The sequence below is a fragment of the Bos javanicus genome, chromosome 3 (genome assembly GCF_032452875.1).
Source record: "Bos javanicus breed banteng chromosome 3, ARS-OSU_banteng_1.0, whole genome shotgun sequence".
Taxonomy (NCBI): Eukaryota; Metazoa; Chordata; class Mammalia; order Artiodactyla; family Bovidae; genus Bos; species Bos javanicus.
In genome coordinates this window covers 54215634-54242269 of record NC_083870.1, presented here as the reverse complement: position 1 = coordinate 54242269, position 26636 = coordinate 54215634, and the positions used below count along the sequence as shown (strand labels likewise).

General features: G+C 39.6%; 1 protein-coding gene across 2 annotated transcripts; it reads right to left on the bottom strand.

Annotated features, from left to right (window-relative positions):
• Nucleotides 1-167: 167 nt before the first annotated feature.
• On the bottom strand, nt 168-25904 carry LOC133244304 (guanylate-binding protein 6-like). 2 transcript variants are annotated; one of them, XM_061411298.1, is made up of 11 exons: nt 25744-25904; nt 21150-21354; nt 20216-20343; nt 17650-17759; nt 17255-17451; nt 6317-6562; nt 4628-4908; nt 3724-3936; nt 1871-1973; nt 1339-1532; nt 168-430 (listed from the first exon to the last, which is right to left on the bottom strand). In XM_061411298.1, the coding sequence occupies exons 2-11, from the start codon at nt 21337-21339 to the stop codon at nt 206-208; spliced, it is 1887 nt and encodes a 628-aa protein (XP_061267282.1). In that variant the 5' UTR covers nt 21340-21354; nt 25744-25904; the 3' UTR covers nt 168-205. The 2 variants fall into 2 exon arrangements, with proteins under 2 accessions (XP_061267282.1, XP_061267281.1); XM_061411297.1 differs by having other exon boundaries at nt 21150-21358; nt 25744-25903.
• Nucleotides 25905-26636: the final 732 nt, after the last annotated feature.

Genomic DNA, 26636 nt, shown 5'->3' with positions numbered 1-26636 from the left:
TTGCACACATATATTTCTTAAAAGTGGAGATGCTGTATCAAAATGTCTAGGCATTTATTCTGTCTAATGTGGGCCAGGCATTGATATTTTTAGTAACCACTTTTTATATTTAAAGCCTTGCTAAATGAAAGTGAAAAGCATTCACACCAAACATAGGCCAGAGCATATACATATATAATATATCTTTAATTTTTTAAAAGGAGATCTACTTTTTAAATAGGGAGCCCATGCCTCTCACAATATGACCAAGAAGTTTGCCTGGAGCACACAATACTGAAGCAATCTCTTTGCCAAATCTGTCCAAGACTAGTGCAATCCAGGAAGCATTACCATCATTAGTATTATCAATCATATTTCTCAAATGATTTATCTCTGCATTCATATTCTCAGATTTCTGTCTAAATCCTTCTTTAAGCAGAGCTTCCTGGGCCTAAAAAAAAAAAAAAAGAGTGAGAAAAGTAAAAAATTTTAAATTACCTTTTTTCTCAAGGATTACATTTTCTCAAATTTTAAAACCTCATCAAACTGTCTATTTTATTCCTAACATTGTTCTCTCTTACTCAATCATGGAAGGAGAATTTTGTAAACAGAATATCTACCAGTTTTGACCTGAACATTAAGAGAAATTGTAATTTACAGTCTTACTACTACTCATACACCATTGGATTTAGCCCGTGAAGCTAAGCCTGACATGAGGACAAATACATGTTCTAGGCAAAAGATGCCAGGTGTGATTGCACTAAGTCTCAGCCCCACTCAGGATGGTATAGTCATCCAAATCATAGACATCTGTTCTAAACACACCCAGATGGACAGTGAGAGAGTTTCCCTTTTGCCACACGATAGCTTGGGTATCCACCCCTGGAGACAATGCAGCACATTTAGAAGCTGTCCCTGCCCTGTGTTTTTTAAGTCTGGGCCTTGCTGATAGTTCTATGTCAGCATAGATAGGGCCTTTGGGTGGTAGCAGGGTAACTGGCAGTGATGCTCTAAAGCAAACCAGTTAAATACATGTGGTTAGAATATCCATTTAACCAAGCCTCATGAGATCATTTTAAAACTCCCCAAATTTTATAATAGGGTTTATAAATACAAACCGTGTTCATACTCTCTGATGGCTTGCAGAGGCCCTATGCCTCTTGAAGTCTCCAGAGTCTACTTACAGAATAGCACTCAAAGACTTTGGAAGGATTCAAAGGCTTTGGGGTTTTAATGAATCACAAGCAGTAAATGTCAAAGGTGCTTCCCTCCATGGTCTTGCTGTAACCTTTACCCATCCCTTCCTGAGGTCCCAGGGTAATGACCATCGAGCACGACTAAGGCCACAGCCTGACTTACCTTCAGCTTATGCTCCAACATCATAGTCTGCTCTCTCAGTATGTTTTCTCTTTCCCTCTCCAGCTTCTCTGTCAGCTGGGCTATGTTTTCCTGGAGACTCCTCTGTTGCGCCTCCATCTCCTGCTGCTGCTCTTGCAGTTTCTGTCTTAGCAGCTCCAGTTCCTTCTCAGCTGTCTCATTCCTGGCCCGCTCCTCTGCCCCAGGAAGGTTTTAGAGAGGGAAGAAAATAAGGTAAGGACTGATCTCTACCCTCCTGACCTCAGAGATTAAAATAAAGTTGGAAAGCGAGGTGGGAAATCTCTGAATTCCTTGCTTTGTCCACATCACCAAGAGCACATTCCAGAATGTGATGGGAGTCTGGCTGATGTCTAACCCTGTTGTGATTGCACAATTCCTTTTACTGTTTTCAGATGTAGCAGAGTTGTTCCACAGATGGAGAGGAATCTCTTTGTACCAGGGTTTTAGTCTCACACCTGTCAGAGGGCACTGCCCAAGTCTACCCATTCCCTGTGAGCCAAACCCTACCCCGTACCTGCTACAGCCTTCTCCCCATCAGTGAGGGCTTTATCTGCCTGCAGGATGGATTTCTCGACTACCACCTGTGACTGCAGAAAGCTCTGGAGGACTTCATTTTCCTGAGGAACCAAGAAGGAACACAGAACTTAGATTTCCATTGGGGAGATAAGTGCAAAAACAGTCACATCCACATAATTTTTCTTCATGTTTAAAATTCCACAGTAGTCCCCTACAAGTCTAAGCTCCTTAGAGTGACCTGTCTTCTTCCCATCTCCCTCTCAGTGCTACTTCCTTCTAGCCACTCTAGACTCCAGCCAGTCAGAACTATCTTCAGTTCTACAAACCCAAGATCTCCAGTACTTTTATATATTTGTCTTCCCAGTGTGAAATATTGCCTCTAAACTGTGCTGCTGTTTTCCTCTGCTCAGTTTAGTTCAGTTCAGTTGCTCAGTCGTGTCTGACTCTTTGCGACCTCATGAATCCCAGCACGCCAGGCCTCCGTGTCCATCACCAATTCCTGGAGTTCACTCAAACTCACATCCATCGAGTCAGTGATGCCATCCAGCCATCTCATCCTCGGTCGTCCCCTTCTCCTCCTGCCCCCAATCCCTCCCAGCATCAGAGTCTTTTCCAATGAGTCAACTTTTTGCATGAGGTGGCCAATGTACTGGAGTTTCAGCTTTAGCATCATTCCTTCCAAAGAAATCCCAGGGCTGATCTCCTTCAGAATGGACTGGTTGGATCTCCTTGCAGTCCAAGGGACTCTCAAGAGTCTTCTCCAACACCACAGTTCAAAAGCATCAATTCTTCGGCTCTCAGCTTTCTTCACAGCCCAACTCTCACATCCATACATGACCGCAGGAAAAACCATAGCCTTGACTAGACGGACCTTTTTTGGCGAAGTAATGTCTCTGCTTTTCAATATGCTATCTAGGTTGGTCATAACTTTTCTTCCAAGGAGTAAGCATCTTTTAATTTCATGGCTGCAGTCACCATCTGCAGTGATTTTGGAGCCCAGAAAAATAAAGTCTAACACTGTTTCCACTGTTTCCCCATCTATTTCCCATGAAGTGATGGGACCAGATGCCATGCTCTTCATTTTCTGAATGTTGAGTTTTAAGCCAACTTTTTCACTCTCCTCTTTCACCTTCATCAAGAGGCTTTTTAGTTCCTCTTCACTTTCTGCCATAAGGGTGATGTCATCTGCATATCTGAGGTTATTGATATTTCTCCCGGCAATCTTGATTCCAGCTTGTGCTTCTTCACTTGATGGCTAAAACTTAAGGCAACTTTGTTTAACCTGCTAATCCTCTCAGTTCAGATCTTTAAGATGATGACAATAAGTGTAGATGCATCTTAATGTCATTTGAAGGATTAAAGGGTCTAAGGAAAGATCCAGGAATCCCATCCCTGGGCATATATTCCAGGAAAACCAAAATTTAGAAAGACACATGTATCCCAATTTTCATTGCAGCACTATTTACAATAACCAGGCATGGAGGCAACCTAAATGTCCATCAACAGAGGAATAGATTAAAAAGATATACATAAATGGAATATCACTCAGCCATAAAAAAGAACAAAGTAATGTCATTTGCAGCAATATGGATGGACCTAGAGACTATCAAATTGTGTGAAGTAAGTTAGACACAGAAAGCAAATATCATATGATATCACTTATATGTGGAGTCTAATAAATAGGTACAAATGTAGTTATTAATGAATTTCATACAGTGAATCTTAAGACCTAAAACTTTCATGATTTCCCCATATTCTCTTATTACCCACACTTGGTGTTTTGCTCTCAGATTTTCAAGAGACCCTCTGGACTCTATTCTGTAGGCTCCCCATGCTCCCCTTGTTCCTCACCTTTACTCCTTTCCTGGGCACTTGGCAATAGTCCTGTTGTAATCTTTCCATTGCTTTCCTGTAGAGTTTGTGCCCTCCAGGAACAGAGAAAGCACCTGCTGATATACTTTGCATTAGGGCCTTGGAAAGCTCATCAAGTTTAGCCTGGGAGTATTTGATAGATGCCTCTTCATTCTGCAGCATGAAACCCTCCTTCTTATTCTTTATGATTTCCTGCAAGGGAAATATAGAGAGATGTCACCAGGAAAATGAAAAAGAGGAGATAAAATTTCAAAGAACGTAGTAGAAGGATTGGTCTAACTGCTGTCCTCATGAGAAAAGTATTTTTTTTAATCAAATAAAAAAGCAATCACAAGACCTGATCTATCACAACTCTGAAAACTCTCTGATAGAGCACAGGAAATTTTCTCAGCTTCCCTTCAGGTTCTTATCTGAAATGTTGGAGTTGCATTATCTCTTCTCTGTGGTTCTTTGCAGTTGCAATGCTCAGTGATTCTATTTTCAATGATATAGCAAGGAGCAACCTAAGTTGAAAATGGCTTGGAATAAGAGTCTGATTAGAAAAATTTTAGTTCCTGATCAAAAGAATGTGTTCAAAGAAAAAGAAATCAACTTAAGAATGACTTGTGTGTGTGCCCTGGACAGCACTGGAATCTGCAGAAATATTTACTTCCAAAGGATATCTATACTGGTTTTACAGCAGAGATGAGAGACATTTCCAGATAAACTTCCCAAGATTTGGTAGAAAAAAGAAGACAACACAGTCCTTTGAACCTCTATCTCTCATGTGAACACAGACTACTTCATCCTTGAATGAGGGATGAACCATGGGGACCATAAGGGCACTGCTAGGCTTCATTATTCAAGGGGAGGGGGAAAAATGGTAAATACAAAGACAAATTACCAGAAGACCCATCTGGAATTCCTGATCTTTGTCCTTGAAGGAGCTCTCCATGAAGATGGCAATGGCTTCCCTCTCACAGGCTGCGTGCACCTCCAGCAGTTCCTGGAACGTCTCTGTGGGGAGGCTCAGTTGCTGGGTCATTTGCTCACTGTAGTGGTCAGCTGCCTTCTGCACAGCTGCTGAGTTTTCCAGCTGGGCCAGAGTTGTCACTGCATTCTCCAAGCAAGGTACAGCTCCGGTATTGATAGTATCCACATAGGTCACAACCAGAGTCCTCAGTCCTAAATAAGTCAGGACATTTAAGGGATAAATATTAAGTTATCAATCAATAGGCACCAAGATTCTCAGACTACATTTTTAAAGACACACATGCACACACACACACACACACACACACACACACACACACACCGTTCCCCCTTCTACTATCACTACCTTCATTTTCTTATTGACTCTTTATTTTTATGTTTTTCCAGCCCACAGGGCAGAAAAAATTGAAAATCTACCTCTATGTAATAAACTAGGAGGCATCTGAAATATTAAAAGCAATATAGATTGCATAGGTATTAAGATGAGACAGGGTATATAAGATTATATTTACTCACAATTCTGAGGCTTTGAATGGATTTTTCAGTGATTTATGGACTAGTATTTATTTTTGGTCCACTCTAATCTTCAAAAAAATTAAAAGACACTTAAAATTAAAAGATGCTTGCTCCTTGGAAGAAAAGCTATGACCAACCTAGATAGCATATTAAAAAGCAGAGATGTTACTTTGCCAACAAAGGTTTGTCTAGTCAAAGCTATGGTTTTCCCAATAGTTGTATATGAATGTGAGAGTTGGGCATATTAAAAAGCAGAGATGTTACTTTGCCAACAAAGGTTTGTCTAGTCAAAGCTATGGTTTTCCCAATAGTTGTATATGAATGTGAGAGTTGGACCATGAAGAAAACAGAGTGCCAAAGAATTGATGCTTTTGAACTGGGTGTTGAAGAAGACTCTTGGGAGTCCCTTGGATCTCAAGGAGATCAAACCAGGCAATCCTAAAGGAAATCAGTCCTGAATGTTCATTGGAAGGACTGATACTGAGGCTGAAGCTCCAATATTTTGGCCACCTGATGGAAAGAACTGACTCATTTGAAAAGGCCCTGATGCTGGGAAAAATAGAAGGCAGAAAGAGAAGGGGATGACAGAGAATGAGATGGTTGGATGGCATTACTGACTCGATGGACATGAGGTTGAGCAAGTTCCAGGAGTTGGTGATGGACAGGGAAGCCTGACGTGCTGCAGTGCATGGGGTCACAAAGTGTCAGACATGACTGAGTGACTGAACTGAGCTGAATCTTCCAAAATATCTTTCATATTCTACTCGCAAAGAACACTTACTATATAGGACTTCAGAAAATGGAAGATTCTGTTTTTATACCCTGATAGTGAGTTTTTTCTCAGTAGAGGAATTTTCCAGATAAGTAGAAGCCACAGATTTCAGTGACAAAACTTGCCATTTAAGGAAGGGATTTGTAAATTCCCCAAAGTAAGATAATTATGAAGCATACATATTTCTTTATGGAGTATGAGTGTCTGTAAAACCCAAATTCCATAAAGAATCAAACAAAAATACTGAAAAACATATTATACACAATATTCAGCACACATCAACCCCCATGGAATCAGGAAAAAGAGACTCACGATTCCCAGTGACCATGATCCCCTCTTTGAGGGTCTTGATTTTTGCATTGGTGAAGATGTAAGAGCAGAAATTGTTTGTTTGTTTCAGGAATTTAGGATCCAGTTGGTCTTCAGACACATTCTCAATATTGTGTAGGAGTTCTTTGTCATTTGTTGGCCAATCAAACACAAAACACTTCCGTGTTGGAAAGAAATGCCTGATACACTCTCTGGGTAGATTGGATGTTTTGGCTTTGGGATTCCTGCCTGAAAGACAGAAAAACAGATTAGAGAGGGAAGACTTTTGAAACAATGGAGCTCATGGTGTTCAGGACAGGGATTTGTGTTTCTTTGCTGTCTTCTATGCTAATAACTTATTTAACATAAACACTCAGCACTTCCTTGCACATAAAACTTACACCATTGATATAACTCTGGAGAGAAGTTTTGGGAGACATCTGATTCAATAAAAGAAACCTAAAACTGATATCTGCAGACCTGCACACTATACAGCAGTTGTCTCTTAGATATTTACTGAACTAATGGGTAAAAGGATGAAAGTTCAAATGTAAATTTTAGCTCTAGTTAGTCTCATGTAGGAATTGAGCCGTGAGGCCGAGAAGAAGAGCCATAAACAAGGTTAAGGGACAATACTTGAAATATTGGGAATGACACCCTAATTATTTAGAGAAAATGATTTTGATGCTAAAAAATACTTGGTACAGAGTTAGCTAATTTTTAGCAAAAACCTCTGAAGGATAAACGTAACTAAAATTCAATTTTAAGATGTCACCACTAATCAATCAACTCTGACAAAAACTATTATATTTGATCTGACAGTTGTCCTCTTCTGACCAGACAATTTCTCAATAGATATTTTGAGAAAGCATAAATAGAAAAAGCAAGAATGTGTAAATCAGAATTGATATCTCTCTCAAGATTTCATCAGATATACCCAGTGTAAATGTAACCCATTAAAATAATTCATTAATTTGTAATTAAAACACAGGTAAATATGTGAGAATCAGGAGAAAGCTGGGATGAAGAAGGTAAAATGAATGTTCTAAAAATTATCAGAAATATTGAAAAAGCATAGATTGAAAAGACACACACTTCATCAGGTTTATTTAGAACATTAAGTCATTTTTTACATGATATTCCCAGGTGGTACTAGCAGTAAAGAACCTGCCTGCCAATGCAGGAGACGTAAGAGATGTGGGTTCGATCCCTGGGTCAGGAAGATCCCCTGGAGGAGGACATGGCAACCCAATCCAGAATTCTTCCCTGGAGAATCCCAAGGGCAGAGGAATCTGGAGGGCTACAGTCCATAGAGTCGCAGAGTCAGACATGACGAAACGACTTAGCCTAGCACATAACTATACAGGATTAGAAAGATCCCTCTTTGAGAATAAAATCTACCTATGTGAAATGCAGTTGTTGGTTTTTTTTTAATTAGATAGACTTTTCATTATAATTTCATGCCAACAAGTACCTGGTCAGTTGTTTTCCTCAACAAAGAAAAGCAGAAGCCAAAATAGGGAACACAGGCGTCTGGTCTTTAGAAGGCTTTAGCACCCATTGTAATCTGGATGCTAATTTACAAATGGTACAAAAAACAAATTGATTTTGAATAATTTCACTTCACCTTACACTTTACTTTTCTTAAGTGAACATCAACTCCAGTGGCTAGAGCTTTGCAACCCACTTTCCAGCCATGATTCCTACAGATTTTGATCTAGTCTCAAGTACAAATGCAACCCTGTAGAGGGAATTCCTAATAATGTACTTTCACAGCCTTGAGAAATTCCATAGAAATAGCACCTGGAAAAACAGCATATATTAAGAAACTGTGTTAATGATTATCTTTCATGTTTTTCTTAAGAATAATCTCCTTGTTACAAACCCTAAGGCCAGACCCAGAAGGGAGTATGACTGGGATTATGAAAGCATGGACCTTGGAACACTGGCTCAGCGTCAGGCATAAATGCTGCCTACCCACTTGCTGATTGTTCCCAACACAAGCCCAAAAGGGAACTTCTTGGAGTAAAAACAAGGAGATCTGGATTATGTCAGTGTAGTGCCTTGGGAAATATAAGATCAAAAATAGTCTTGTAGTCTGCAATTAAAAATAAAAGCTGGACTCAGAGTGGACCCTCACCTCAGTCCAATAGAGGCTATATGTACCCTGACCCATTGCACCAGATTTTGTGTTCTGTCTTCATTCTTCTTGCTCACTCCTAGACCATTAGGGCAACAATTGGCACCAAACGTAGGGCCAGAGCAAAAGACTACTAGGAGCAAAAGTGAAATTACAGCAACACAGAACCTGGGATAGTTGAGAGGCCTCTGAAAATTCCTGCTGGTAAGTCTTCAAGCATTTACAGGGTTAAAATGGTAAAACTCAGCAGTGGCCACAGGACTGGAAAAGGTCAGTTTTCATTCCAATCCCAAAGAAAGGCAATGCTAAAGAACGCTCAAACTACAGCACAATTCCACTCGTCTCACACGCTAGTAAAGTAATGCTCAAAATTCTCCAAGCCAGGCTTCAATGATACATGAACCCTGAACTTCCAGATGTTCAGACTGGTTTTAGAAAAGGCAGAGGAACAAGAAATAAAATTGCCAACATCTGCTGGATCATCAAAAAAGCAAGAGAGTTCCAGAAAAACATCTATCTGCTTTATTGACTATTCCAGGCCTTTGTGTGGATCACAACAAACTGTGGAAAATTCTTCAAGAGACTACCAGACCACCTGACCTGCCTCTTGAGAAACCTGTATGCAGGTCAGGAAGCAACAGTCAGAACCGGACATGGAACAACAGGCTGGTTCCAAATAGGGAAAGGACTACATCAAGGCTGTATATTGTCACCCTGCTTATTTAACTTACATACAGAGTACATCATGAGAAACGCTGGGCTGGAGGAAGCACAAGCTGGAATCAAGATTGCTGGGAGAAATATCAATAATCTCAGATATGCAGATGACACCACTCTTATGGCAGAAAGTGAAGAAGAACTAAAGAGCCTCTTGATGAAAGTGGAAGAAGACAGTGAAAAATTTGGCTTAAAACTCAACATTCAGAAAACTAAGATCATGGCATCTGGTCCCATCACTTCATGGCAAATGGAGAAACAGTGGAAACAGTGACAGACTTTATGTGGGGAGCTCCAAAGTCACTGTGGAGAAGGCGATGGCACCCCACTCCAGTACTCTTGCCTGGAAAATCCCATGGATGGAGGAGCAGTCCACGGGGTCGCAAAGAGTTGGACATGACTGAGCGACTTCCCTTTCACTTTTCACTTTCATGCATTGGAAAAGGAAATGGCAACACACTCCAGTGTTCTTGCCTGCAGAATCCCAGGGATGGGGGAACCTGGTGGGCTGCCGTCTATGGGGTCACACAGAGTCAGACACAACTGAAGTGACTTAGAAGTAGAAGAAAATCACTGCAGATGTTGACTGCACCCGGGAAATTAAAAGACTTACTCCTTGGAAGAAAAACTATGACCAATCTAGACAGCATATTAAAAAACAGAGACATTACTTTGCCAACACAAAGGTCTGTCTAGTCAAGGCTATGGTTTTTCCAATAGCCATGTATGGATGTGAGAGTTGGACTATAAAGAAAGCTGAGCACAGAAGAATTGATGCTTTTGAACTGTGGTATTGGAGAAGACTCTTGAGAGTCCCTTGGACTGCAAGGAGATCCAACCAGTCCATCCTAAAGGAAATCAGTCCTGAATATTCATTGGTAGGACTGATATTAAAGCTGAAACTCCAATACTTTTGCCACCTGATGTGAAGACCTGACTCATTTGAAAAGACTCTGATGCTGGGAAAGATTGAGGGCAGGAGGAGAAGGTGACAACAGAGGATGAGATGGTTGGATGGCATCACAGACTCAATGGACATGAGTTTGAGTAAACTCTGGGAGTTGGTGATAGACAGGGAGGCCTGGTGTGTTGCAGTCCATGGGGTCGCAAAGAGTCGAACATGACTAAGTGACTGAACAAACTGAAAATGGGAAATGTTGAGACTGTAGAACACTATCACCCACATATTTGTTTATTAAGACAACTCTTGAAAGGGAGAGGAGCTTCTATTAGTGAAGGGGGATTATTAGAATTGTTGCAAGCAATAGATAAATATTGCTGCTTGTTCCCATCAATAGGGGCCTTGGATTTAAAAGTCTGGGAAAAGGTTGGAGCCAAGTTTAAGAAAGAACATGCAAAAGGAACTCCACTCCCTATTTCTATTTGGAGTATGTGGGCATTAATTAACTCAGTACTGGAACCTTTGCAGATTTCTGATTCTTTTGATGAAAATGATGATAATTCTCTTGAATAACCTCAAAGTTCAGAGTATGTGGAGTCTGAGGGAAAGGGGCAGCCATCTGCAAAACCTGCTCCTTCAGCTCCTGAGGAAGATGATGAGGGATTTTTTCCTCCGTCTCCTCCCCCTTGTCATCCAAATCAATATAGCAAGGGCAGTCGCCAAATTATGTTCAATCAAGGTTATATACCAGGATTGGGACTGGGCAAAAATCAACAAGGAAGTATTTATCCTTTGACTACTCAAGATTTCAAACCGCCCTCTTTTCACTAGTGGCCACTGCTCCTATTAATCTTCCTCCACCCACACCCATACCCCTTAATCGGAAAACAGATCAACCTATGTGGATAGAGCAGTGGCCCCTAAACCAAAAAAAAAAAAAATTGAGGCTTTACATGAATTAGTTAATGAACAACTTAACAAGGGACATATTACTGAGTCCTTTGCACTCATCTCACACGCTAGTAAAGTAATGCTCAAAATTCTCCAAGCCAGGCTTCAGCAATATGTGGACCATGAACTTCCTGATGTTCCAGCTGGTTTTAGAAAAGGCAGAGGAACAAGAGATCAAATTGCCAACATCCTCTGGATCATGGAAAAAGCAAGAGACTTCCAGAAAATCATCTATTTCTGCTTTATTGACTATGCCAAAGCCTTTGACTGTGTGGATCACAATAAACTGTGGAAAATTCTGAAAGAGCTGGGAATACCAGACCACCTGGTATTCCCAGGTGGGAAAAAACTCTTAGAAATTTGTATGCAGGTCAGGAAGCAACAGTTAGAACTAGACATGGAACAACAGACTGGTTCCAAATAGGAAAAGGAGTTCATCAAGGCTGTATATTGTCACCCTGTTTATTTAACTTATACGCAGAGTACATCATGAGAAACGCTGGACTGGAAGAAACACAAGCTGGAATCAAGATTGCCAGGAGAAATATCAATAACCTCAGATATGCAGATGACACCACCCTTATGGCAGAAAGTGAAGAGGAACAAAAAGCCTCTTGGTGAAAGTGAAAGAGAAGAGTGAAAAAGTTGGCTTAAAGCTCAACATTCAGAAAACAAAGATCATGGCATCTGGTCCCATCACTTCATGGGAAATAGATGGGGAAACAGTGGAAACAGTGTCAGACTTCATTTTTTGGGGCTCCAAAATCACTGCAGATGGTGACTACAACCATGAAATTAAAAGACACTTACTCCTTGGAAGGAAAGTTATGACCAACCTAGATAGCATATTGAAAAGCAGAGACATTACTTTGCCAACAAAGGTCCGTCCAGTCAAGGCTATGGTTTTTCCTGTGGTCATGTACGGATGTGAGAGTTGGACTGTGAAGAAGGCTGAGCACCAAAGAATTGATGCTTTTGAACTGTGGTGTTGGAGAAGACTCTTGAGAGTCCCTTGAACTGCAAGGAGATCCAACCAGTCCATTCTGAAGGAGATCAGCCCTGGGATTTCTTTGGAAGGAATGATGCTAAAGCTGAAACTCCAGTACTTTGGCCACCTCATGCGAAGAGTTGACTCATTGGAAAAGACTCTGATGCTGGGAGGGATTAGGGGCAAGAGAAGAAGGGGACGACAGAGGATGAGATGGCTGGATGGCATCACTGACTCGATGGACGTGAGTCTGAGTGAACTCCGGGAGTTGGTGATGGACAGGGAGGCCTGGCGTGCTGGGATTCATGGGGTCGCAAAGAGTCGGACACGACTGAGCGACTGATCTGATCTGATCTTAGCCCTTGGAATTCTCCAGTGTTCGTTATACAAAAGAAATCTGGTTAACAGAGAATGCTTACTGATCTGAGAGCTGTTAATGCTGTTATTGTTTCAATGGGTGCTTTGCAGCCTGGTCTACCTAATCCTAGTATGATTCCAAGAAATTTGCATTTGTTTGCTATTGATCTCAGAGATTGTTTTTTCACTATTCCTTTACATCCTGATGATAAACCTAGATTTGCCTTTTCAGTTCCCTCCATTAATTTAAAAGAGCCACATAAAAGACTTCAATGGACTGTATTACTTCAAGGTATGCTTAACAGTCCCACTATTTGTCAAAATTTTGTAGCCAAGGCTTTACATCCAATGCGACAGCAATTCCCTTATGCATATATCATTCATTATATGGATGATATACTATGTGCCTACCTGAAATTGATAGCCTATAGGAATGTTTTTAAAGCTAAAGGAATGCTTGGAATGTACTGGCTTGTATATAGCTCCTGATAAATCACAATACACTGAACCTTTTCAGTACTCAGGAAATAAGTCACCCATACTGCAATCAAACCAAAAGATGCAGATACGCAGAGACTCAATTAAAACTTTAAATGAACTGGATTCAGCCTAAACTAGGGATTCCAACTTATTCTTTATCCCATTTATTCTATTAAGAGAAAATCCAGAGCTTAATAGCTCCCAACAAAAATTTCCTGAGGCTGAGAAAAAACTAGCAATTATAGAACAAGCTGTACAAAACTGCCAAATAGACCCTTTAGAGCCTCTTCAGTTGTTTGTCTTCCCCACCCCTCATTCCCCTACTGGGTTGATTATGCAAACTCCTTTAATAGTTTAATGGCTATTCTTAGCTAATTCACAAACAAAATCTATTACCCTTTACTTAGATATGGTAGCCAATATAATTCTAAAAGGAAGAGAGTGTGTTCAACAGCTTACTGGACATGATCCCTGCCTTGTTTGGACTACACCAACTTCCAAGGAATTAAAACATTCTCTTCAAAATTCATTATTCATTATCTTGGCAACAAACTTTTAGTTGTCCAATATGTTGGACATACTGGCAACCACTATCCTGATTTGCCTATATCTTGTAGTTTTTAAAACAAACAAGATGGATTTTGCCTAGAATTAGCAGTATCAACCCCATTCCCTCCGCTCCTCTCAATTTTACAGATGGCACTAGCTGAGGGAAAGCAGGATATACAGGCACATTTATGCCAGTAATTGAAACACCTGGATATTCTGCACAACAAGCAAAAATTCTACCTACTATACACATATCACAAAATATTCCCCAAGCAATTAATATCTTATCTGATTCTCAATATTCTGTACATGTCACTAAACATATATAAACAGCAACTATTAAGGATACTATCCCATCCACATTATATACACTTTTTACAAATTTACAACAGGTGATTAGACACTGACGGTTTCCATTCTACATTACTCATATTCAGGCTCATATTATTTTACCAGGGCCTTTAACAGAAGGAAGTACTCAAGCCGATGCCCTTTTATTTCCAGCCTTTACAGAGGCATCAGCCTTTCATGACCTGACACATTGTAATTCAAAATATTTAAAAACCAAGTTTCACATCACTTGGGCTTAAGCTAAATAGATTGTGAGCACTTGTCCTACATGTCAGATGGTTGCAATAACCATGTCTCTAACAGAAACTGGGGGAATTAATCCTCGTGGCCTGAGGCCAAATCAGATCTGGCAGATGGACGTAACTCACCTTCCATCCTTTGGAAAGCTTGCTTATGTACATGTCACAGTTGATATTAACTCTAAATTTATATGGGCAACTGCTTGCTCTGGAGAATCTACAAGACACGTTATTTCACATTTGCGTAGCTGCTTTGCTACTATGGGCCTCCCACAAAATATAAAAACAGACAATGGCCCAGCTTACACCAGTTCTGCTTTTAGGGATTTTTTAAAGGCTTGGTCTATGAAAACATCATACAGGAATTCCCTATAATCCCCACGGACAAACTATTGTAGAACAAGCTAACAGATTCTTAAAGAAATGTTACAAAAACAGAAAGGGGGAGATGGAATGTCACTTCCACCACAGCAAAAATTATATAAAGTATTATTTACTTAAAATTTTTTGCATCAAGATAATGATTTCACCGCAGCAGAACAGCATTTTATAAAGGAACAAAAAGAAATTCACCCCAAACCACCTGTTTGGTGGTATGATCCACAAACACACTCATGGCATAGGGTGAATCTGATAACCTGGGGAAGGGGTTTCGCTTGTGTTTCACTAGTGATTCAGAAACACCCGTTTGGATTCCATCGCGTCATCTGAAACCGTATCATGAGCAAACTCCCACAGAAGAGATGCTTCACATGGGATGTAGAGACCCCAGTCATGAGTTTAAAAAGCATGAGTCTGAAACAAACAAAGATAACGATTCCCCTCCTGTCAACACATCAGAACAAGATTCCCACGTGGGGACAAATTAAAACATGAACACAGAAATCAAAGGAGATCTTAGAAAATGAAGGGAAAGCTGTCACTCCTAACAACCCGGGCATTTCCATGTTTGCTCTTATCACCACCGCAGTGAGTATACATACCCCTAGCAACAGCTGAATCTAAAAATTATACTTATTGGGCATGTATACCTAACCCCCCATTACAAAAACCTGTTGATTGGGGGGATTCTATGATCCCCATTTATGTTAATGATTCTTCCTGGATACCAGGACCTGAAGATACACATCTTCCTCTTTTTTAAACAAGAGGAAGGGACTCCCTTCAGTGTTGTTTATGGGTATGAATCCTGGACAATTTGTGTAGGACCAGCTACAGGATGTCTTAAATTATCTGTGCAAGCCTGGCTGCCCACCAATTCTTTAAATAGCAACTATACTAAGATTTAGCTACGTCTTCTCTCTGGTCTGAGTTTTGCTTATAACAACTCAGAACCTGACAATTACACCAAATCAGACAGACCTTTATGAGAGCATCTCAAGCTATGGACTGAAAAACAAGATCGTATTCAGTGGGATAATTGTTGTGGAACTGAGGGAGTAATTTTGATTAATGGTTCCTATGGAATTGATGGGACTGGTCCCCTAAGGGGTAGGCAGTCTCTAATTGCTCTCATCAAAATCAGTCCTGCAATTCTCACAAAAGGCTGTGTTGGAAGCTGCATGAAGTCTTTCACCATACTAATATCACCACTCATTTAGATCATCCAATTATATGGCATGGTAGTGGCATGTCTCCCCCCTTCCCACAATTGGATCAAGGAATAGGGCAAGGAGAAATTTGGAAATTGGCCTTAAGTCTTAAAAAATTCCAAATTTGGGATGGATGTTATTTCTTGACATTTAATACCAGTCCAAACTGGACATTTTACATTCAGGCTTGTGTGAGAGATCCTTATGTACTCTTGAAAAGAACAATTTCTATCAATGAAAGTGTACAAGAATTTTCTTGCCAGGATTGAAAATTATATACTTGCTTAAATTCTTCACTTTATAATGCTAATCACTCATTTGTTATATGAAGAAGGAGATGAGGAATACGGCTTCCAGTAAATCAAACCAGACCTTGGGGAGGCTCTTCTGAAAGACATCCTCTTTTAAAAGTTACAAAGAAAGTACTACAGCATTCCAAAATGTTTATTGGACTCCTTATGGCAGCTATTATGGGAATTATCACCATAGCCATGACAGCAGTAATAGCCGGGCTGGCACTGCATCAAACTATATAAACGACTACATTTGTACAGCAGTGGTACCAAAATGCAAGTTCTGCCTGGGGAAGTCAAACCCACATAGACCAAGAAATTAATGAACAACTGATGGCTTTAGAAAATGCAGCTCTCCTACTAGGGGACAAAGTACAAAATTTTAAGTTACAAATTCATCTTAAGTGTGATTGGAATATCTCTTCATTTTGTGTCATACCTCATAAGTATAATCAAAGTGCATATACTTGGGACCGATTATCTGAACATTTGAGAGGACACATTCATAATAATCTATCCTCAGATATTTCCCGGTTACAGGCTACTATTTCTAATATGCAGAATGATCACTTACAATTACTCCCAGAAACTGATTTTTTTGAAGAAATTGAGGAAAGCTTACATTAACTTAACCCCATGATGTGGATTAAAACTTTAGGAGGAGGATTGCTTGGTACAATAATATCAGGATGTAAATTTTTAACTGTTTTGTGTCTAGTCCTCAGATGCATGAGAAAAACCATCCGAGAACTGATGAAAAAGACAGTTGCTCAGACAGCATATCTACTCCTGCAAAAACAAAAAGGGAGATGTAGTGGGAATTCCTATAATGTACTTTCACAGCCTTGAGAAATTCCACAGAAATAGCACCTGGAAAAACAGCATATATTAAGAAACTGTGTTAATGATTATCTTTCATGTTTTTCTTAAGAATAATCTCCTTGTTACAAACCCCAAGACCAGACCCAGAAGGGAGTATGACTGGGATCATGAAAGCATGGACCTTGGAACACCAGGTCTGCGTCAACCATGAACACTGCCTATACACTTGCTGATTGTTGAGACAAGCCCAAAAGGGAACAACCTGGCGTAAAAACAAGGAGATCTGGACTATGTCAGCGTAGTGTCTTGGGAAAGATAACATAAAAAATAGTCTTGTAGTCTGCAATTAGTAATAAAAGCTGGACTCAGAGTGGACTCTGCACCTCAGTCCCATACAGGCTGCATGTCCCCTGACCCATTGCACCAGATTTCGTGTTCTGTCTTCATTCTTGTCGCTCACTCCCGGACCATTAGGGCAACACAACCCCAGAGATGATAGACAGTGTTTAGTAAATCCCACCCTCCATTAGACCATCCACTGCCTGGGTCGTGCTCTAATACCTGGAATCAGCTTCAAGGCATTCTCCAGGTACTGATCTTCTGTGATAGGGTGACCGTTTAACTTCAGCTCCAGGGTGAAATCCCGAACAGCCCAGATAAAGTCTGGAAAGAAACTCACAAACTCTGTGGAATCTTCTACTCCATCAGGTCTTGGAGAGGACTTGGCCTGGATAAGTTCTGTGAGCTCTGTCACATAGCTAAGATTTGGTTAAAGAAAAGTAACAGCCTCCGCACAAGTCCTACATTTCCCTAATTAAAAAGTATTATCGTCACTCTCTTTGGCCCTGGGTCCCCTCTGCTCCACCAAAGGCAACTAAATGATAGGGAAGGAGAAATGACTCTATCATTTTCATCAAACTCGGTGAAACTTGGAGGTTCAGTTTCTGGAAGGATACTACAGCTGTTCCAGGGCCTGGTGGTTGATGGTGCTAGTGCTATTGTAGACAAAGGTGCTGCTCAGGAGCACAGCCAGGGCAAAGATCCACGAGTCATTCTTAGGGTCACCCTAGAAATCACATTTAAACAAGAGATTTAGGATTTTACTCCTAAATTAAAAATTCATTCATCCATTGATTCTATCAGGCTTTCATGTATTATTTCAGTTAACACACTCATAGACACTATTTGAAGACAGACGCAAATACAGATATCAGCTTTGACAATTACAAAGACATTTTTTATGTTTGTGATTTTTTCATATATAAAGTGATTCTAATCTTTATAAGACTTTCTTTTCCCTCAGTGGATGAAGGAAAATAACATATACATAAAAACTAGTACAGTACTTGGTACGTAACTATGTATTCAATGATGAGTGTTAGTACTTCTTCATTCCACATGTATTTATTAATCATAGCTCATATAAAATAGACCAGAGTTGGCATAATTGGGCTTTTAAATTATATTAAATCAATAAATATCTACAAAAGTTAATACTCTCCCACTGTTCTTAGATTTCAAAAAGCAATGTTAAAAATGACAATTATTCCTTTCAGGACGCCTATTTCAAATAAGTGACAAACATCCATAACAATAAATGCAGCAAAGATGACAGTACCTATAGAAAGCTGACATCTTAGTAATGTATATAAGCAGAGAAACTTATAGCTATAACATTAAATTAAAATTTATGTCTGTAAAGGAAGAACCAAGCTATGAAAGTTGGAGAAAGAACGTGACATGAAAGCTTCCTCGAAGTCTTGAACTGAGTATTAAAGAATTGGCAAAATGTGGACTTCAAGAAATGAAGGTGATCCCATAGACAGAAGCACTCACAGAGGCAAAATTAGAGATGGGAGAATACTGGGGTCTTATAATTAAAACAGAGTTATTTCATTTGACTGGAGCAGAAGGTGAGTGGAGAAGTGAATTTGAAGCTCTAGTGCAACCTGATGAAGGGCCTTAAAGGCCAGACTAATTTGTTTGTATAAATCATAGCATTTTCTAAATAGTAGCATAAATCTATATATTATTTCTGCTGTAAAGAGTGTGTAAAGCTGCTGCCTAGAGCAAATGGAAAAACTGATTTATGTCAAGACAATTCTATATGGGAATTTGGGGGGAAATAGTCTATTCATTACTTTATTTCCCCAAAACTCAGTCTTAGAAAATAATCAATTAGAAGAAGAAGTGGCATTTATGGAAAACAATCAATTATTTCAACAACAAGACTATATCATTTTGATATATGACTTTCAAGATAAAAACAGAATTTCTAATTCTCCTTTGGGGAGAAATATAAAAAGCTATAGAAATTTAGGTACTATTTCCAAATAACTCTAAAGTTAATGAAACAAAGAAATGTAACTTCTTTCACCCATTAGTAGAAAGCTAAAATATCAAAAAATCCATCTTAAAATGTTTCTTGTAGGACAAACATATGTCTTATAGAACCACCACATCTAGAGGTATCTCACAGCTTTCTAAAATGTTCTGTGAACAGTTGATGAATTTCATCATAGAAAATGTAAACCCATCTCTTAACTCCAACCTTTAAATACACTCTTCATCTGATAGCTAAGAAGATGAATCAAAAATCCTTCCTCTCTCCCAGGTTGATGTTTCTCCTCTTTTTTACCAACACACCTTTATAACTTAACTGTAAGTGATGGAAACTGTCAAGTCCTGCCTGGATCACCTTTTAAGACTGAAGGACTTATTCCCCTAGCTGTTGGGAGTGCCAGTGAAAGAGTCTTTAGGTGTTAGCCCTATTAATTAGAAAGGCTCCCAAAGTAACTTTTCAATAATTTACTAGCACCATTGTTCCAAGTCAGAGCAACTCAAAAGGACCATTCTTGCCCAGAGCTCCCAGGGAATTGACAGGGGTTGGTGATTGCAATGTAGTTCAGCTTCCTCCTCTCTCTAACCTTCTTCTTTACCAATCACCCTTTATTAAAGCTGACTGCACATGTGTGGTCTTTGAGAACAAGACCTTTACTTTGGTCACTGATATCTACCTTATTTGGGCCTCCCTGGTGGCTCAGTTGGTAACGAATCCACCTGTAATGCGGGAGACTCGGGTTTAATCCTTGGGTCAGGGAAGATCCCCTGGAGAAGGAAATGGCAATGCACTCCAGTATTCTTGCCTGGGAAATCCCACGGACAGAGGAGCCTGGTGGGCTACAGTCTGTGGGGTCACAAGAGTCAGATACAGCTTAGCAACTAAACCACCAACACAATCTACCTTCTTAAGTCCAAAAGCCTAGAATTCAGCTGTTCAATAATTATTTATTAAAAGAAATCAAGTCATCCATGCAGTGCCAAGAAATAAAATATTTTATTTAATATATGTCTAATAACTTTTCCTAGAAGTGGGATTCAAACAAACCATAGTTTGCCTCATTTACTATAGTTGACTTCTGGATTTTACAAATAGACTACAGCAGCTAAAGTTCTACGATCATCAAGCAATAAGGAGAAAACCCAGAATAAAAAGGATTTATCTGTGACCTTCCACCTCACCTTTTCCACATCCCCCAAGCCCTCGGTGTCCAGAAGGACCAGGGTGTGGTTCTCTTTGGAGGGGTGGGGCACACACCACATCCAGATGCCCTTGGTTTCAGACTGCACTGTGGAGCCCAGAGGGAAACCTGCAAAGGGAGGGGAGAAAGCAATATTCAATCACAGCAGATAATCTAAGCCACCAAGGGGTTACAAAATCAGACTTACTAGAATGCAAGTACCTTAGTACATATGATGGTGCTGTCTCTACCTCAACAAGAATGCCCTACTTTGTGTGTTCTCTGTTTCAAGGAGAAGGGGATATTAATTGCGATAATGATACCAAGCAAGGGTTCAGCATGGAGACAAAGAAGTATCCATGAGTCAGATAAAACAGAGGTTATGGCTAACTGTAACAAGAGCATTTTGAAAGAATGGTGAGTTTCAAAAGTGGAGAAGTGCATTACAGTGAGATATGGACATGGAAAAAAAGTAAAAAAAAAAAAAAAGAAATTGAGATTGTATTTTTTCCAGAAAAAAATTATTTTTAAAAAAGTGGGAGAGTTTGAGAGGTTTTAGCCACAATAGGATATGAAATCCAGGAAGAATTTTTAAGATGATAGATAATGAAATATCTTTATATGTTCTTGAGAATATTCAATAAAAAAAAAATGTTTTGAAAGTGAGAAGACAACTGCAAGAGCACAGTATTTAATCAGGTCGGATAAGGTAGGATTTTTGCATATGTTGAAGAGATTTTGCTTTATAGGAATAAAACAGAGAACATGATAATAGATCACAATAAGGTAGTGATTTAGTGGTGAGAATTAGAAGTGGAAGATTGGCTTATTCAGAGGAATTTGTTTCTCCCTTCACATGATCAAGGAAGAAAACTAAGATACTAAGATGTCAGCTAGAATCAAACAACTGGACTCTAACCAAGTACAACACTCACCATGGTTCTGTCCTGCAAGACGGTTCATCAAGTAGGATTTGCCTGTACGATAGAGTCCTACAATGCCCACCACCACCACTGGCTGAGAAATCTTCTCAAGAATCTGTAGAGCTTTCTGGTTCACTGACAGAATCTCATTGTCATTTTCCACCAGACAAATGGGGTTCATCATGTTGGGTCCAGATGTCATGGTAAACTAGAAGAGCTTTCTAGTAGAAATAAGATTACAGGCAGAGTAATACAAGGCATCTGTCAACTTCAAATTCAGTAAGACTTCTGTACTTTCCATGAGACAACAGGTAACCTAGAATTAGCATACTACCGAGGTTTTCCTCCATCATTTCCTCAAATCTCTATGATGTTTTTAATAAAACACAAACTATTATCACTATCTATAATTTTATTTCAAGAATAATAATAATAAAATTCAAGTTATTGTTACCATGCACTGAAGGCCTACAACATACTAAGCCCCAATCCTAAAGGAAATCAATCCTGAATATACATTGGAAGGACCAATGCTGAAGCTGAAGATCCAGTACTTTGGCCACTTGATGCAAAGAGCTGACTCATTGCAAAAGACCCTGATCCTGGGAAAGACTGAAGGCAGGAGGAGAAGGGGATGACAAAGGATGAGATGGTTGGATGGCATCACCGATTCAATGGATATGAGTTTGAGCAAACTCTGGGAGATGGTGAAGGACAAGGAAGCCAGGCATGCTGCATTCCATGGGGTTCCAAAGAGTAAGACATGACCTACCGATAGAACAATGAACAATGATACATAAAATACATGTGTGATGCTGTTCAGTAGCTCAGTCATGTCTGACTCTTTGTGACCCCATGAACTGTAGACCACCAGGCTCCTCTGTCCATGAAATTTTCCAGGCAAGAATACTGGAACACATTGCCATTTCCTACTCCAGGGGATCTTCCCAACCCAGAGATTGAACCCCCTGTCTCCTGCACCTTCTGCATTGGCAGGCCAATTCTGTACCACTGAGCCACCTGGGAAGCCCACATAAAGCACAAACCCAGCTAAGTTCATATTTGAAAGAACCAACCATGCTATTCAAGACTTGGAACATTCAGCCTCATTCCCCAACCTCTGGGGATCACAGAAGAGCTGAAAGTTGAGTAATCATTAGTGACCAATTATTTAATCAACCATAGCTATTGAATGAGGGTTCTATTTAAAAAACTAGAAAAAAAAAAGCTAACTAAAATGGTTCAGAGAGCTTCTGGCTTGATAAACATGGAGGTTTCCAAAGGATAGCATGTTCAGAGGGAACATGGAAACTCCATACCCCTTTATTGCTGCTGCTGCTGCTGCTAAGTCACTTCATTCGTGTCTGACTCTGTGCAACCCCACAGACAGCAGCCCACCAGGCTCCTCTGTCCCTGGGATTCTCCAGGCAAGAACACTGGAATGAGTTGCCATTTCCTTTTCCTACCCCTTTCTTACTTTCATGCATTTCTTCTCTCTTGCTCTTCCTGGATTGTATCCTTTTTTTTTTTTTTTTAATAAATCAATAACCTAGAAAGTAAACAATTTTTCCGATTTCTGTAAACCATCCTAGCAAATTATTGAACCTGAGGAGAAGATTGTGGGAACCTTCACTGTATAGCCAGTTAGAAGCCCAAGTGACAATCTAGACTTGCAATTTGTGTCTTAATTGAGGGACTCAACCCTTAACCTGTGGACTGTGGAGTATGGACTAACTCTGAGAAATTACTGTGTCAAAATTGCTTAGTATGATTATATGCCCACGTAAGTGATGACCAGAAGTGATATATGGAGGATAGAAATTTGAGAGGAGAAGCTGAATTTTTCCTTTTCAAGGTAAAGGCGAACAATAGATGATCAGAAGCCCTGAGGAGAGACTGTCTGGAAAATTAAGATATTTTAAAGCAGCACATATATGGGAAATTTGAAAAGGCACACACAGGCCCAGGGAAGATGCATAAAAGAAAAGCCTAAAAAGACTTTATTGTTTCTCTTTAGCTTAATCCCAAACCTCAAAACCAAGGACAAATTTAGTGAAAGATTTCCTTGGAACAAAACTGGCAGACAAAGAACTCAAAATGTGACTGATTTTATAAATGCCCAACATCACTAATTACTAGAGAACTGCAAATCTCCAATATTTGTTATTTATGTTTGGGTTTTTTTTTTTTCTTTTAACAATAGCCCTTCTTATTGGCCATTTATTTTTTTTAGAATCTTACAGAAAAACCTGAACCAACTTTTTAACCAACCCAATATATTTAGAGAGATAAAGTAAATGTAGCAAAAGATGCTGCTACTGCTGCTGCTAAGTTGCTTCAGTCATGTCCGACTCTGTGCGACCCCACAGACGGCAGCCTACCAGGCTCCCCAGTCCCTGAGATTCTCCAGGCAAGAACACTGGAGTGGGTTGCCATTTCCTTCTCCAATGCATGAAAGTGAAAAGTGATGTTCGACTCTTAGCAACCCCATGGACTGCAGCCTACCAGGCTCCTCCACCCATGGGATTTTCCAGGCAAGAGTACTGGAGTGGGGTGCCATTGCCTTCTCCAAGCAAAAGATGACCACTAGGTAAATCTAGATGAAAAGAGATGGGATTTCCTTGTAACTGTTTTCCAAGGCAAAGTTTGATTTGAAAAATTAAATATTAAAAGCACTATTATACCGTGGATCTCTTGGCATATTTTTGGTTGCTATTATGCTAAAAGTTCCCTATAATATCTATGCATGTTTCATTATCAGAATGTATAAGCATGATATTATATTCAATTATCTAAAATATTGTTTTATATTTACAGGTCAAACATTCTAGATACATTTAATACTATCAAAAGATACTTCAAAAACCAAACAGACAAACAAAAAAATCACTCTATCAGTTACTACTCATGTAGTCTTAAACAAGGAGCCCCACCTAGTTAAACTTAAGTTTTTAAAGATAATTATAGGGGTAATGTGAGAAAAATTATAGATCCAGTATGGTGGATGTTTTAATAATAAAATTAGATACTATAAGCTTGTATCTAAGCATAGCACACAGCACAAAATAGAATTTCAGAACATGTTTGTTGAATTAGATGAAGACTTATCCACAAAAATTGCACTGAACAGATTGGTCCTTTGGGTTCTGCATTTGAACACAATCTGTGGACTCTAGGTTACTAAGAAATAAGGTCTACAAATAAAAAATTTTTATCAGAGAAAAGCAGCAAGCAATTTCATACATTGCTCCTGCACCATTTGCTTTTGTCTAGTTCTTCAGTGTGGGAATCAAGAATACAAAGGAAAACAGGAGCCTCTAACAGCTACATTATAATTTCTAGAATTGTCCAGTTCCCTCCTTAAAGGGAAGATTACAGGAAGCTGTAGGAAGATGTGAGATGAACCACTGCAAACAACTTTATAAAAACCAGTTCTGTCTTCCTCTCAATAAATCATTCATCCATGCATTGTCCGTTGTGTCTCTTTTGCAACTCCGTGGACTGTAGACTGCCAGACTCCTCTGTCCATGGGATTTCCCAGGCAAGAATACTGGAGTGGGTTGCCATTTCCTCCTCCAGGGATCTTCCCAACCCAGTGATTAAACCCACATCTCCTGCATCTCTTGCTTAAAAGGCAGATTCTTTACCACTGAGCCACTTAGGAAGCCCCCCACACACACCTCCCTCAATGAATATTCTACCTCTAATCAAAAATACCCCATTCATTCAATGATAAAAATAAGAAAAAAGATGAAATCAAAAAATCCTACAGGGATGCCCCCACACTTTCCCCTGAGTGTGTCTTTCTGCTTTTGCCTCAGTAAACTACTTCTTTGTTCTCTTTGCTCAAAAAACAAAAAAGCAAACAAACAAAGAAAAACCCACAGATCTGTAGATCTCTGATTTCTTACTGTGAATGGGCTACAAAATTCTGAACTTCAAATTAACAAAGTGCAGCTGTTCAGTCCTACTCAGGATTGGTTTTCTAAATTTGATCTACAGAAGAATTATCCAAAGGGATTGTTAAACCCAGATGGTATAGATTTTTTAAATGCTACAAACGGCTCCAACTTCATAACCATGAAAAGCAAACCAACAAACACAACAGATGGGAGAGAAGAGAGAGAGAGAAAAGGAGAAGAGAACGAAAGAGTTTTGATGAGATTTTAAATCTTTAATTATTAAATATCAGCTATGTGGGTACTAAATTTAATGTACATAGACAAATTTTCAGAGCTCTCTCTGTGAAGCTTTCTTAAGTATGACTGATATAAAGATGAAAAGAAATGATCTCTTTAAGTTATAATTGCCTGTAACCGCCTTGGCAGGAAATATCTTGTTCTCTGAATTCAAATGCCAGCCACAGAGCTTGACAAAGCAAGACAGGCAAAATCCCATAAGGGCTCCTTCTAGAAGCAGCATGTCCAGGAAGACACAGTGTGCCTGTCACTTTGCAGCCCTACTGATCCAAACAGAGAAGCTGTAGCTCCCCAAAATAAAGCCAGCTGTAGACCTCTGCACTCCAGACAACAAGCCATCTGCCCTTCTTCAATTGTCACATTGAATCAAAAATCAATCTTAGATAGCACATAAAAGATGGACATACCTGTTCCACACACCAGGAGTCCAAGAATGGTTCCAGTTGCCTCTCACCCTTTGCTTACTTGCTCCTTCCACCCCTTTGTCTCTCCTTTATCAAAGCTAAAGAAGACTGAGCAAGTCAGTCTTCTCTTCCAGTATAATGATATGTTTAAACTGAAATTGAAAGTATGCTCTTTCTGAGGTAGCAGAGTCATGCCAGATTCTTTGACTACAGCACAAATATGGGTGTGTGGAGCAGAGTGAGAGGAAATTAGAAAAAGCCAGTCCAGAATGACTGAATTAGGATTGCAGAATGTGAATCCTAACACATTCCACCACTTTTCTATGGTGGAATTTCAGCCACTTTAAAGGCTTCCATGGCCTCTCTTCTCTCCTGGGCATAAGATTGCTTGAAGTGAGTGAAATTGAGCTGTGTAAACCAAGTATATTTCAAGCATTTTTTTTCTCAGCAAGGATTCCTGGGTACTGTGTTAGTGAAGAACTCTTAAACATTTTAAATCTGTTCCTTAATACCTATATTTAATGAAACAAGTATCTTTTAAAATAAAAAGATAAATAAAGATGAAAATGAGTAATCCTTCATGGTATTATCCAAGGTGCTCACTACTGGCTGGACATTTTCATAGTTCTCCAAAGCATGGACCCTCAACTAACATAGGTACCACCCCCCTTTCTACAGAAATTTAGCCAATTGGACCAGTTTCAAAGGGGTTTATTTGATCAGGTAAGAAAATGATTGGGTGTACATGTTTGTTAGTGAGGAAGACAAAGGAGCCATGTAAAGAGAAAAACAGAGGTTTGGTAGGAAGATGCCCAAGGAAGTCAGGCCGTGAGGCTCCATCTGCCTGGTCTCCATTGTCCTCACCATTCTCCTTATCTATGGAAACTTTTCCAGAA